Source organism: Varanus komodoensis, unplaced genomic scaffold (assembly GCF_004798865.1).
Source record: "Varanus komodoensis strain SLA01 unplaced genomic scaffold, ASM479886v1 scaffold39, whole genome shotgun sequence".
NCBI classification, from domain to species: Eukaryota; Metazoa; Chordata; class Lepidosauria; order Squamata; family Varanidae; genus Varanus; species Varanus komodoensis.
Genome location: NW_025335922.1, coordinates 5,541,573 through 5,555,306, shown reverse-complemented (window position 1 = coordinate 5,555,306; position 13,734 = coordinate 5,541,573). Strand labels below are relative to the sequence as shown.

General features: G+C 43.0%; 1 protein-coding gene across 1 annotated transcript in view; it reads right to left on the bottom strand.

The window, feature by feature from the left end:
- The window catches only part of ALDH1L2 (aldehyde dehydrogenase 1 family member L2), a 32,914-nt gene extending 19,571 nt beyond the window's left edge, over positions 1–13,343 (bottom strand). The window contains exons 1-9 of the mRNA XM_044441271.1: positions 13,293–13,343; positions 9,527–9,671; positions 8,832–9,066; positions 7,652–7,817; positions 5,485–5,586; positions 2,855–2,944; positions 2,319–2,453; positions 1,985–2,110; positions 366–457 (exon numbers count right to left, since the gene is read on the bottom strand). Of these exons, the coding sequence (XP_044297206.1) occupies positions 366–457; positions 1,985–2,110; positions 2,319–2,453; positions 2,855–2,944; positions 5,485–5,586; positions 7,652–7,817; positions 8,832–9,066; positions 9,527–9,671; positions 13,293–13,343 (1,142 nt within the window). The remainder of the gene's footprint in view (positions 1–365; positions 458–1,984; positions 2,111–2,318; positions 2,454–2,854; positions 2,945–5,484; positions 5,587–7,651; positions 7,818–8,831; positions 9,067–9,526; positions 9,672–13,292) is intronic.
- Positions 13,344–13,734: the final 391 nt, after the last annotated feature.

Sequence of the window (13,734 nt, the reverse complement as noted above, 5' to 3'; positions counted from 1 at the left end):
TCATAGGAAAAGTGTTTATTTAATTTTTTTTAAAAATAGGGGCAGCAGTGGCTAGGAAGCATTGCAGAAATGCAGGTACACTTGGGAGGATTGGTTTGACCAATCCACCCTCCTCAAAACCTCAGTGGACCAATCAGGAAGAAGCATCTGAGGTCCACAGAAGAATGCAGTGCAGGAGGGGTTCTTCTGGGGCTTCTGGGATGCATGGGGAGATCCAGAGAACAGGGCAGAGCGGAAGGAGTGAAAACTCTGTTGCTATGGGAACCATGCAACCATCTGACCACTAGGTTAAGGCAAAAATCTGCACACCACAGAAACAGCCTGGCATTGCTTGCTGTGATGTGTACACCCAGCCATTGACTTACCGTACAACATCCATAGAGGATGCTCCAGATTTAAAGAAATTAGTGGTGTCTTCAATTACAGCCACATTGCTTAAGATTCTCTTCCAAATGGACTGCAAAGTACAGAAAATACCTCAGACAATGGGAGATATTACTGATAATGCATGCAGACTCCAAATTATACAATATAACACCTTAGAACTGGGCCCCCACTATTTATTTAAAACATTTATATACCATCCATTACCAAGGTCTCAGGATGGTCTTACAATAAAACAGAGTGGAGACAGCATCCAACTTGGTTTTCTGTACAATAAAACCCCACATTAAAATCATAGTCAAATCTTAAAATACTGGGAAAATAAAAAGGCTTTGGCCTGGTGCTGGAAAGAATGAAGTGTTGGCGCCAGGCACTATAGGTGTCCCAGGTTCTATAGTTTCTGGGCCAGCAGCTCCTGGTTGTAAGCTGTCAACCCTCCATGCCTCACGCATGTGCACCTAGATGCCCAAAGGCTCTTGCTCTCTACCTGCGGCACCCCTTAGGTGAGCCGCTTGCTCATGAGGCAGAGGGAGCCGCGGTTCAAGGCTGGCCCCACCCCTGGGTGGTGGGAGGCAGTCACCTCGGGCAGCAAACACTGGGAAGCCACAACAAGGGGTTGAAGCAGCGTGTCATTCAGCCTGCCCCTTAACTTTGCCTGTCGCAACGGTGAAGTGGAAGATGCTGTCCCATCATTCATGGCCAATCCAGATTCATTTAACCTTCCGGTCAGCTTCTGCATCTGGAACTAGAGGGAGCACCTTCTTGCTCTTCACCTCAGGCGGCCCTGTGCATTGGGCCAGCCTTGCACAGGTTGTGCACACCAGCTGGTAGAGGAGCAGAGATGTGGATTTTCCAGAAGGAAAAAGGGAAATGTTCTAATTCTCTAAATAATGTTATCTGATTTTGCATGACTGTTTGACTCATTTTTACCCCCAGTACACATTCTCCCCCAATAAGCACAGGAAATATCTCCTATTCAGTAAGCAGAACTAAAAATGTAATCTCTGTCAATTTTATGTGTGGTAAATATAGCAAGCATTTTCGCCAATAGCTGCAACTTACTTGAACTGAAATATTTGTTTAGGGAGAAATTAAGTGAACCACATGATATAGTTCAAATATTATATTCAAACACATTCAAAACTCTATGTGGAAATCATTTTATTGGAATTTTTGTCAAATGTAAATAAGCTTGGTTTCAGACAGCATACATTTAAAGAATATATCCCTGCGTACTAGTTATATAAACCCAAGTGGCCTGTTTCCCATTTTTGTGGAAAGCACCTGAAATTCTCTTGGAATGAAGGAATGGTCTATAGTATACTGTATACTGTAATCATTCATTATTGTTTTCAAAAAGTAGGTATAGTTCAATAGTCTTGAATTCTTACTGGTGATATTGCATAGATTCTTTTCTTTTTTTCCCTTTCCCTCATTAATTAATTAATTAATTAATTAATTCAATCATTCTTTAGAATGCTCCTAAAGTCTTCCTGGAAATTAAAAGAACAACACAGTCCCCACCTGCAGACTTAAGAAGTCACTGTCAGATTTTAAAAAGTAAAAAAAGTTTCTCTTCTCAAACACAACAAGAATTTACCATGATAGTTTCTGCCATCTTCTTCTCCTCTTCGGTAAATTCTAAGGCAGACATCTCATTCATGGAGAAATATTTAGATGCTGGAATCATCCTTCCATCTTCAAACTGTAGATTTCTTACCAGCAACTAGAGAAAAAGAAATACAGACAAAGGCAGCTAGTAAGGTAGGAAGCCACAGCTGGGACTGGCACCTCATTCTAAACATCTGGACCCAAATCTCCGATGCCAATACTGTCACAAAGTTTGCACATGATAAAATTTGCATTTTTTTTCACCAATGTTGTCTGAATTCCATTTTCCCAGTCATTTAGTATTGTGCTTCTGAAAAGCTTACCATCTTTCCATCACTGCCATAAAGAACCAGCCCATTCTTAGTTACAAGACCAGATTTTGGAGCACCTTCTATTGCCAGTTCTTCACCCAGAGGGGCAGAGCCATCAAGTAAGGAGGACCCATAGAAGGTAACCATCTGTAAAAAGATCCAGGTGTTTTTTTATTGTAAGAGAGGAGGGATCCATAAACACTTCAATCAATAGTAAGTCAGAGTAAGTTGCCTTTACACATCTGCCAGGTGGTTGGTGAAGTATTTGCTTTTTTCTTTTGGTGACAGTCTCAGAGTTCACACAACAAAAATATTTCAAAGCCAGTAACAAATTCATCCTAAAGAAATATGCTTTTCATGAACTTTGGTTTAAGAGATAAAGCCAAAATATGATCAGTTCTTGATCATCAATATATCTTGCTCCATAACTGTAAACTGGCTGGATTGCCACATCATTCTTCATTTGCTTTCAGCATGGCAGCTGAAACATTCTGATCCTCATGTTTGGTTTAACCTTGACCTATATTCATATTGTTATCAGTGTTTACCTGGCCGTCAATCATAGCCCAAGCTCCAGGTACTTTATCATGCCCTCGAATCCAATTGTGCAAATCTGATGCTGGCTGATTCCAAGAAATCTAGAAACCAAGAGGTAGAAGTTGACTTATTTATTAAAAGCTTTTCTAACCTGTCTACCACTAGCTTCTTGGGATGGGTTACAATATCTCAGGACGTGTTCCTACTTACATGTTTTCATATTCTCTATGCATATTTAGACAGAAAAACATCCTCCAACTTTTGGGGAGAATTTTGGCCACTCCTGGTACATCATGAGCCAAACAAACTTCCCTCTCATCCCTCACTTCCAAACAACATACAACACTGCTTTGAGATCAGAACTTCTTAATCTTTTCCTCTCTCCCCAGTGAAATAAAATATGACTTCTTTCTGTCTATAGGATTGTGCCCTCAACCTCTTACTAATATTTGTTACTCTAACACACACTTGTGATCCGAGAATCATGTCTATCACAAGCACAATTGGAAGCAGAGAAAATTAATACAGCATTGAAAAAATGCATTGCTGGCCACATAATGCTGGGTGATTTCAAATTACAGAAGGAAGACATATCTACTCAGAGAATGCCGTAACAGTTGTGACATTGAACTGCCCAAGAACCATGTGGCTGTTCAGAAAACATTACAAAAGTGAGTCAAGTACATCATTTATCTTTTTGGTCACTGCTATTTAAAAGAATGCTACTTTCAAAACAGATCACAATAGTATGTGAAAGTTTTATCAGTGCACTGACAAAGTACTGGTTAGGATAACGCTATACAATGGTAAGGAATGAAGTTGGTGAAGTTGTCTCTATCATTTATTAATAATATTTATATATCACATAACAGAAAAAAACCCCAAGCAGTTCACATAGAGAGATTCGGCAAGGGGCGGCATAGAAATGTTATAATAATAATATAATAATAATATGAAAAGTCCCATTTAAATACACTATTAAAACAATTTCAAGTTACAAAAACTGTTCACACTGATAAGGATATAGAGAAATGCCTTTTTTTTAGTCTCCAAAAAGGGTATTCTATGGAGGGGAAGGATGGATCCAGTTGTATTTCCATAGGCTGAGTCAAAGGAAAGTGGAGCTGTTCCACATAAATTGATTCCATATTGGAAATGCCAAGCAGATCAAGCAGTTTCTAATTATAAATGACTGCGCTGGAGCCCTATCACTCTTCCTTGGAATTCATTCAAGAATGAGAGTGCAACAATGAGGAACCTTGCGACATGAATAATTCAACTTCACTACAATTGAAACTCAAATAAGAGAGTTCATGGGCTAATGGGTGTTCCCTGTTAATTAACAACAAGCAATTGGGACTGAATTCAAAGAGCAGTGAAGTACCTTGCTTGCACGGATTGGGGAACTTGGGATAAAACTGGAACAAACACAGCGTTCAGTGCACTGTCAGAATCAAATTATAATCATGGTTCCAAGTTCATGATCTTCCACAAATGAATGAATCACTTATGGAACAAGATCATTATGAACAGAAGAGCAGTCTTAGTGGATGTAAAAAGAACTGATAACTGGCAGCTTTTGCCTTTGTTGGAGAATATCTAGGTAGAGAAAGACCCAGAAAATTCTTGTAATTTCTGAAGTAAACATTTCATAGATGTTTTTTAAATTCACATTATCCATGTGATTTCTTTTACTTCTCATAGTAGCTTGTCTATCACTCTAAGAACACCAATATGTGAGGGCTTTTCTACATGAAGCATTTATTGCGCTATTAATCAGTGTATCTACTTTTGGTTTTGTTGCAGCATTGAGAATAAATTCCACTCAAAGAGCTCTTTCTTTCCTGATTTTCTGCTACACAGCCTCTAGGTAGAGCTATTCTATAGCAGCATACTGCAAATACACCAGGCAATAACAACATTTTTCCCTCTTGGAATTTAATAGCTCATTTCTCCCATTCTAAAAATAAGTAAGGAAAGAAAAAACCCCCAGAAAAGCAGAAATGAAACTGGGGGATCACATCAGCTAAATGCAAACAATTGTGAATAAGGAACGGCAAGCACACAACACATGCTTGTGTAGAAAAGCTACGAGTCAATAACACTGTGTAAATGAAGCCATGGGCACAGCAATCCTACCCTTGCTTCAGGGGTGGGAATTCTGATAGCAGAGGCTCCAACAACTCCAAAGACCTGCCTGCCTTCCTTTTCCTGTTCTAGGGTTTGTTTTATTTCTCTTGATTCCCTTCCATTAGACCCAATGAGTGGGAAATTAGCTGTCTCAGTGACCCCACGATGAGGCCACGTCTGGGTAGTGGAGGACACTGAATCCTGCAAAGCTATTTCCCATACCCCTTCTGCCTCTACAGGACTGGGGCTCGGGTGCTGAAGAGGCAAGGACTGCTTTCACAGGAATGGGGTATCCAAGATCAGATCTCCCATTCTGTAGATGACCTCTTGCTTCATCTCTGGAGGGAGAGAGCCAAACTTTTCTAGGACTCATGCTCAGGAACCATAGGATTCCCATCTCAGTGGACTAAATTCTTTCTGCGTTAACATTCATGGCGACTTTTTAAATGGACAACAGCATCTTTTGTTATCATTTGAAACTGCAGCCACATCATCTGCATGCCCATAATACCCTTGCATTTTCTTTCTTCTGGATGCCTTCATAGGTTGCCCCTTCCTCAGGCTGGGGAATCCGAGGAGCTTTACCATCAGCAATTAGCTGCACAGCTTCCACCTAAGCAGGAAAGAAGAGAGAGTTGTTTTGATGCCTTTAGCAAACTTTACTTTGCCCTGTTTTTTATCTATTTCAAACATATTGAAAAGACTAATTTGGATTCCCACTGGGCATGTGGTAAGTGCTTGCAAGTTGTTACCAGCATACAGCAAGTCAACTCTTACGGGAATATCTGTTGTCATGTGTTGATACTGGTGCTTCTGAGCTGTGAATCTGGAAGTTTCAGATTCCAGATTCAGTCCTCAGTTCAATCTATAGGATAAGCCCTACACTGTGAGTAGTGGTTAGAATTTTGGATTGGGACTTGGGAGATCCAGGTTCTAGTCCCCTCTCTGGGTCACTTTGGTCTGACTTACTCTCATCCTAACCTGACTCACAGTGAAATGGAGACTTCAAAGGGTTTTGAAATTTCAAGGTTACTTAGTGAAGCTTTTCAGGCAAACTGTGTGAACTCGTCTGCCTGGGAAGGGACAGGAGGGTTTTCAGGATGGGAGTAGTGCATGTACAAGACGCAGTCCTTGACTTGGTAAGGAAGTGACAGGAGAAATGCGTGGCCCAGTTAAAGGTTCTTTGCTGTCCCTGCAGTCTTGTCCTCAAGAAGCAGGAGCCCTTAAGAGGGGAGTCAGAAGCTTTGTTGAGAGGGAAGGTCAGGGGGAAGGTTCCAGTTTGGATTCCACACTTTCCATGTGTTGAATGTCCCGACGCTTCTCCTTCAGCTTTGGTGGGAAGTTCACACTGTTCTGTAGTCTGTTAAGTTTCAGTAAAAGAACTGCACTTCAAGGGATGCCCTTGAGTTTGAGCACCAGAAGGAAAAAAAGGGAGGGAGCAGCTCACAACATTGAAATTGGAAGCTTTGGGGCATCCTGTGTAGAGCAGGAGGTGTGGCAGAAGCGGTCTTTGTCCTCTGGAGCGCCTGCTCTGCACTTTTCACTAGACAGGCTTTTTCACTAGAGCATCTTGGGTTGGGTGGAGGAACAGGCTAGAGTGGCTTCTTCTTCAAGATACCTACGTCTCCTCTTCTCCCTGCCCCTCAAAATGCCCCTTTGACCTCTCTCTGAAGCCGCTTTCTAAAGAGCAGCCAATGTGCTTTGGAAAGCATTGCTCCTTCCATACAGGCTGTGAGTGGGTGGGCAACTGGTTGAGAGGGGTCAGAGCCTGGTTCCAAGGTCGGATCGCTCTCTCTGGCCTTAGAGCTGGGAATCCCTACTTTCCTATGATGCCTCAGGCAATACCCAGGGGCCAAGGGTTGAGCCCTTAGTCTCCAAAGTTCCACAATTTGCTTATTTGCTTAGAAAATATGTTATCCCGCCCCTCATCACCTGGGATTGCAGGCCAGCTCACAGCCATCAAATAAAAACAGACAGCATTTTAAAAAGGAGCACTTGGAAAGGTCTGTCGAAAAGGAAAAGCTTTCCATTGATATTGGAAGTATTGCATAAATGTTGAGGAGGGGAAGGGAAGGGAAGGGAGCATCCCACAGCCAGGGTGTTACTGCTAAGAAAGCCCTCTGACAAGGAATTGATTTCTGAAGCTAGTAGCATCAGAAGTGCCTCCCTGGCTTATCTCCAAAACTGGCCAGGATTATATTGGCAAAAGTATCTATGTCTCAAGCCATTTTGAGCTTTGTATCAGGTCTTGTGACTGAAGGTCAAAAGACATTACTTTAAAGGTATATCTAGCAGCTATGTCTTTTTTTATTTTTTTTCTCTATAGTAGGCACAGGGCCTCCAGTATGGATCAGGACCTTAGTTTGGCAAGAAGAGGAACTTTTAAGATGTCAATTGCACCCTCTGCACCTCCTGCAGAGTAAAAATGAAAAGACACCACTGCTGGACACACATTTACAGTAATCTCTGTGTTGGCCCTAATAGGCAGTCAATGCAGGTCTTCAGGGACTGACATAGGGTGGCCCCTTATTGACATGCCTGTGAAAGCTCCATTCGCTGCCTCCTGCACAAGCAGCGCACTCTCAGCTGTCTATATAAAGCAAGCTGCAATCATCAGATTTTGGCATGCCATTGAATTTTCCTTCCAATGGCTTGTCTTTTATTCTGGGGAACCTTACCATAGCCTTTACTCCTTCTGGGAAAAGAAAGCGATTATACAGGTCATCAACAGTATCATTTGGGGCAACATCACATTCCTGCTGCAGAAGAATTGGTCCTGTGTCCAGCCCGTCATCCGCCCAGAAAATGGTTAATCCAGCTTTTTTGTCACCATGAATTAAAGTCCTGAAAACAAATAAAAGGGCATGTGGAAGAGGAGATAATGAATGAGAGAGCATCTTCTGAGCTATGCAGCAGATAAACCTGGGCAGAGGCTTGAGCCAGAAATGGTGATCTGGAAATTTAGGATGCAGTCTTATGGTGCCTAGACAGTGTCTGAGGGTCCCAGAAATTTTCAGATTCCAGGTCCAAGGTCAAAGACTGTGCTCTGACCTCAGAGCTGAGGATCAAAACTCTGACCCTTCTCCCCTGCCCCCTCATAACTGGCAGGGAAAAAACCCATACTGGCTGCCCTCTGAGATTAGGAGCTCAGTTGGGAGCCTACAGGTCTTTTCTTCCTTTGTAAAGAGTTCAGTCCAAGTTCCTGAGAGCCATCTTTCAAGCATCTTGAAAGATGCAAAGCTGGTCTTCAAAATTGAAACTTCATCCTGGATTTACATCTTACTGGCTCAAGCTCTTCGTTATTCCAGTTGGCTTGGTCCAATCTTTTTTTATGTTTAATGGAAGTGTACAAAGCCACAGGCCTGACTGAGGCCACTGTGCATGGGTAATGAGGTGGGGAGGTAGGCCTTTATCAAGTCTACTCACCAACAGGGATGCAAGGGGAATCTGTAATGGGTTGAACTGAGTTTAGATTTCTATGGGTCTGAACAGCAGAGTGCACAGAGGCACTAATCTTTTCAAGTCAAATGGATTCCACAGACCTATGGACTTGTTCTTTTTTTCCCTTCACTTTTGATCATAATTTGAGCTAATTCACATTAGCAAAAATAGGCATTCGCAAAGACACTTGTTCTGCTGTGCTAATTGATGTACATTAACATTAATGCACACCAGCTAATACTGATTAGCACATTCACACAAGTGTGTCTTAGTGCTAATTCAAATTTGTCAAAGTGGAAATTCCAATAAAGAACAAGCAATTTTATTACTGAGTAGATGATGGAATGAAAGATGCCTGAAAATCTGCCAAGAAACACATACAGGATGGATTTGACAAAATCTGTACCTCTGACTCACCAATTGATTGCAGATGCTCCCCTGTGACGGGGAAGGAGTGATGGGTGGTAAATAATTGACCCATGCTTTGGACCCTCAATAACATCCATAGGAATCAACTGTGTACAGAATGGAAGGACATTCAGGTCTGCTCCAACAGACTGATAAGCATCAATAACTTCCTTGACGGGCTTGCCCTTCACTCTCCACCTTGGAAACTTGAACACAGGGATCCCATCCTTCTCTGCAGCAGAGGCTGGGAAGTAAGAGTAGCAGAGCATTTGCAAGTGGGTTTGTCAGTTAAAGTACTGAAATGTAATGTTATAGGAAAAAGATTTGAGAACAGATCAAGACCACTTCTGAGATTACTTTCACCCCTTCCAGAAAGTGCAGCCATCTTGCTGCGGGAAGGCACCACAATCTGGGATCACCCCATGGGCTGCAGTTTTGTGATGCTACCAGACTATGTGGAATGGGCTTGTTTAGCAGAGTAACTCAGGCCACAGTCCAGTGAGGCTGCCCATAACTGTGTGAACTCAGAGTTTTACAGGCATCCGATGAAGGGTGTGAGAAGCACAGAGGCATGTGTACCTGCAACCGTGACAAAGAGAAGCAAGCCTAGATGGTTCTTGTCAGTGGCCCCTGCTGGAGTGTTTGATCATGCCTATCCCTGCCCACTGCAAATACTGTAATCATTAAGGGACATAAGTACTTACCCAAAGGGTCAGCCTTTCCATTTTTGTCTGGGACTGTGAACACTCCCACAACTTTGTGTCCTTCTTTTTGTAATTGCTGGTAGACTTTTTGTCCAAATAGACTCTGGCCTATTAAAGCTAGCTTTAGTTTATTTTGGCAGTAAACCTGTCAGCAAAGATAAAAATCCAAAGAAAAGTCTCATTTCCCTGTGAATTTGTGTTCTATTTTATTCTGTTGAATCAGGCATGGAATGAATAAGCAACCAGTGCAGTTCTTTTGAGAGGCTTACAGACACACACACCATGAATGTAAAGTGGTAAGTTAAAACATCACTGGAATAAAAGGAGAATAAAATCAGTAGTCATGTCCAAGATTCAAAGAGCACTAAAACATGTTGCTTGAGCTGAAAAACATGGGCAAATACAGAGGCTTTCACTTGGTATCAAAGACATAGGGGTGCCTCCACAGAAAAGCCCCTTTCCTTAGTAGCCACCTACCTCTTACCTCTTTTTGTGGTCGCCTCTGAAGAAGACTTTAGTAAATAATCAGTTGTCTGTGTTCTGGAAGTGCTACTATGTTTGTTTCCTACTAGTTATAAAGAAGTAACTAATACACGATGAATTGCTATTTCACTTTAAAAAAACCAAACACTGAAATGTTTTAGTAGTTGTACAAAATATTATCAACTATTCACAAAGGAATATCTTATTAAAGCAAGAAGGGAAAATAAAATGTTAAATACTTATTGAGCTTACTAAGAAAGAAATTTTGACAGGTAATCTATCTAAGAATGGTGGATGTTGTGTCAAACCAAGTCATGCCAAAATATTAGGATAGATTTGGTTGAGATATATACTTATACATATGCTTAAATCTGAGCTAGTGTGCAATTCTGTACATGTTTAGACAAGAAGAAAGACCACTCTCAGCATGCCAGCTGGGGCATGATGGGAGTTGCAAGCCTTTTTGTCTATGCATGCATAGGTTTGCAGCTATAATTGCCTGTTGGCCCATCTAATGTTTGACAAGAGAAATGAAAGGAAACCCATCTATTTACATATTTTTTCTTTTGAGCAGATGTCTAAAGGCATGACTCGTAGGCAAATTTAGGCAGAAAAAACTCTAGGGGTTTTTTTCTTGCATAGGATTGTGCCTTTAAGCAACTGAACTTGATGAATCCATTTATATATAACCATCACCTCCCACATCTTATCTAGCCACTGTTGCAAAGAGTGAGATGTCCAGTTTATGACTGTTTAGTAAGCATAGCTTTGCTACAACATACAGTGGCTCTTTCTGTGGCATCTTCGTCTTAAAAGAAGCAGCGTGACTGCTTACCGCTTCCAGTGGAGCGTTGTTCTTCTTCAACTAAGAAGCTTGTAAATCCCTTCTTAAGCCATGCCAAACCCCTCCCTATCCATATACAATGTGCTCTCATCAGTCATTCATTCTCATATTTAGCATTGCTGATGCAATCCGAGGAGCTCAGATCAAGCCCTCTCGTACTATACCAATCCCTTGGCACAGATTTCCGTTCAATCTGCTGACAGATGCACCAGGGGCTGTGTTGTTAAACACATGCACAGTAGGCTCCGGTCAAGCGTCCGTGAGCTGGCAGAGCCTGTGAATTTCACTGTCTGGGTTTGGATTTCCAGGGACAGGCACTGCCACATTGATCTCATCCTAGCAAAAACAGCCGAGAGCCTGGTGGCCAGAGGCAGTGTTAGGGGGTGGCCCATTGGGGCTAAAGCCCTGATATCTGGAAAACCACCTCCCCTAACATCCTGCATTCCATGAGTATTGATGAAATACCTGATGATATGATTCCCTTGAATCAGCTGGCTTCAAGTGCACATGTGCTTCACCTGCTGCTGCTCCCCTGCCAGACTTTCTGCCTGAGTTTTTTCCTCCCTTGAAATCAAATGCCCTCCTCTCCCAGATCCATACAATCCTTTTTACGAATAGGGGTGTCTTAAAGAGGCAGGGTCCTTTAAAGACACACAGGCAGAGACTTTAGAACAAATGTAAATTAGCATATGCACTTCTGTGCATTTTGTTTTTATTTGATCCTAGAGGCCTGAACCTTGGATCCTTTTTGTACTTAGTACCACCCCTATCAGAGTCACTTTAAACACTAACACGTTTACGATGTGCATATGCTCTTGTGGATTACAGCCAGCTTGGATTGTCTTTCCTACTTGCACCCAAACTTAAGAGGAATGGAATGAGCACTAAAGGGGACTTCAGCAGAATGACTGCAGAGCAGTGAGTGCATTTTAGCTATGCCTTCTATGGCAATCACAAATGTCCTGCCTCCATAAAACAGATGGTATGTTAGCTCTGCTGTCGGGCATTAAGCCCTGACTTTAAAAATATTTTTAAATCTGCTTGGTGCACCCATTTGTGTAGAACAGTAGAAGAGAACTGATTCCAAAGACAGTTGGGTTTTTCATGGATCATTATACCACAGAAGTCTGCTCGTTCCTGCTATCTCCTGCAGGTAATATTTATTTTAGCAACAAAAGTTGTGCAGGGCACTGTTTGGGAACCTGGATCCTGCAAGACCTGGAGCCAACGCTCTCCTCTGCTACAAGGTTTGCTGAGTGAGCTCGAGCCAAACGTACCATGCAGGACTGTTGTACAGATAACATGAGAGAAAATGTGAAAGCTTCCTTCAGCTTCTTTGGAAAGCTGGGATATGAATATAATCTATAATTAAAAGGTGTGTTTTCAGGGTAAAATGTGTAATGGTTAAGAGTGCTGGACCAGGACCCAAGCAATCTGGGTTCCAGTCCCTGCTTGGCCATGGAACCAACTGGAGCACTTTGGGTAGGTCACAAACTCTCAGCCTAACCCACCTCACAGTGCTGTTGTTCTTGTTGTTGTTGGGATAAGATTGAGAGCAAGAGGAGGAGAATTATGTAAGCCCCTTTGAGTTCTTTAAAAGAGGAAAGGTGGGATATAAATCTAATAAATACATAAATAAAATGTCCTGATGTACTTTCATTTGTGGACTGAAATTGCTGAGTGGGCATAAAATGTACCAGCATCACATCAGAAGCACTGGAGTCACAGCAGGGGCATCAGCCAGGAAACAAGTGAGCATTTGCCACACATATCTGCAGACACACACACACAACTGCACGAGGACTGGGCATCCCAAAGGCAAACTCATCCTGCCCTGAACAACTGGTGCATTTGTTGCCAGCAAATACATACATACATACAGCTTACAGCATTGTAGGTCTTACTTGATGCCTAAACTTGCATAAAATTGCATCACAATGCAGGGACCACATCACCAATCTTGGCAAAGCTGACCATGCAAGAGTGCTGCCTACACAGGTGCAGATCCCGTATGGTCCGTGATGCTTGAGATGCGGCAGAGGGGCAGAATAAAGACTCTGTCTTTACAACTAGGAGCACCTTGGATAAGAAGGCACTTCTAGCCTGACGGGGAAAAGGGATTGCCCCTTTTAACAGAGCTCCCATTCCTCTGAGAAGTTTAAAACACACACACACGCAACCATCACCACCGATAAAATATTGTCAGGGCACATTACTGAAGCTCCACTGGCCACTCTCCCCTTCCCTCTTTCCCATCTGTTCAGTTCCTTGAAAAACAAAAGCTTCAGTTCTTGCAAGTACCAGCCCCCATATACCCCCAGAATAGATGGGGACCCCGATTTGTAAAGGGTCTGCCACAGTTTCAGCATGGGAGAGAAAGGGCACATTCCACCGATGTCCTCCTGCTCCTCCTGCTCCTCCTAATAATAAGTTACTCACTGTTGCCATGGTGGAGAATGTCTTCAGAAAGTGGGTGGCTTTGGAGAGCATTGGACGGGAAAGGCTGAAGAGCGGAGCCGCGCAGAGCTGCTCCAGCGGGGAGGCTTTGCCACCTGGAGGAGCGAAGGCGAATCCTCGAGAGTGGCTGGAGAGCCCTCGTCCAGCTTCTGGGTACCCTGCAACACACAGACTTGCAGTAGCAGCCGCCGCGTCTAGTCTGATGCAATTCAGCGGGCGCGCGCAAAAATGGGAGGCCCCCCGCCTCAGCGGCTGGAGCGCGGGAGCGCGCTTGGCTGCTTGGCCTTGCCCCCGCCGCCCACCCACAAGCAGCAGGCAATTTGGAACAAAGGGCGAGCGAAAGACACGCACATGCGAACCAAGCTGCCTGTCTGGGAGCCTTCAGAGCTGGGAGCGAGAAAGAGGGCGTGTGCGCGGGTTCTGC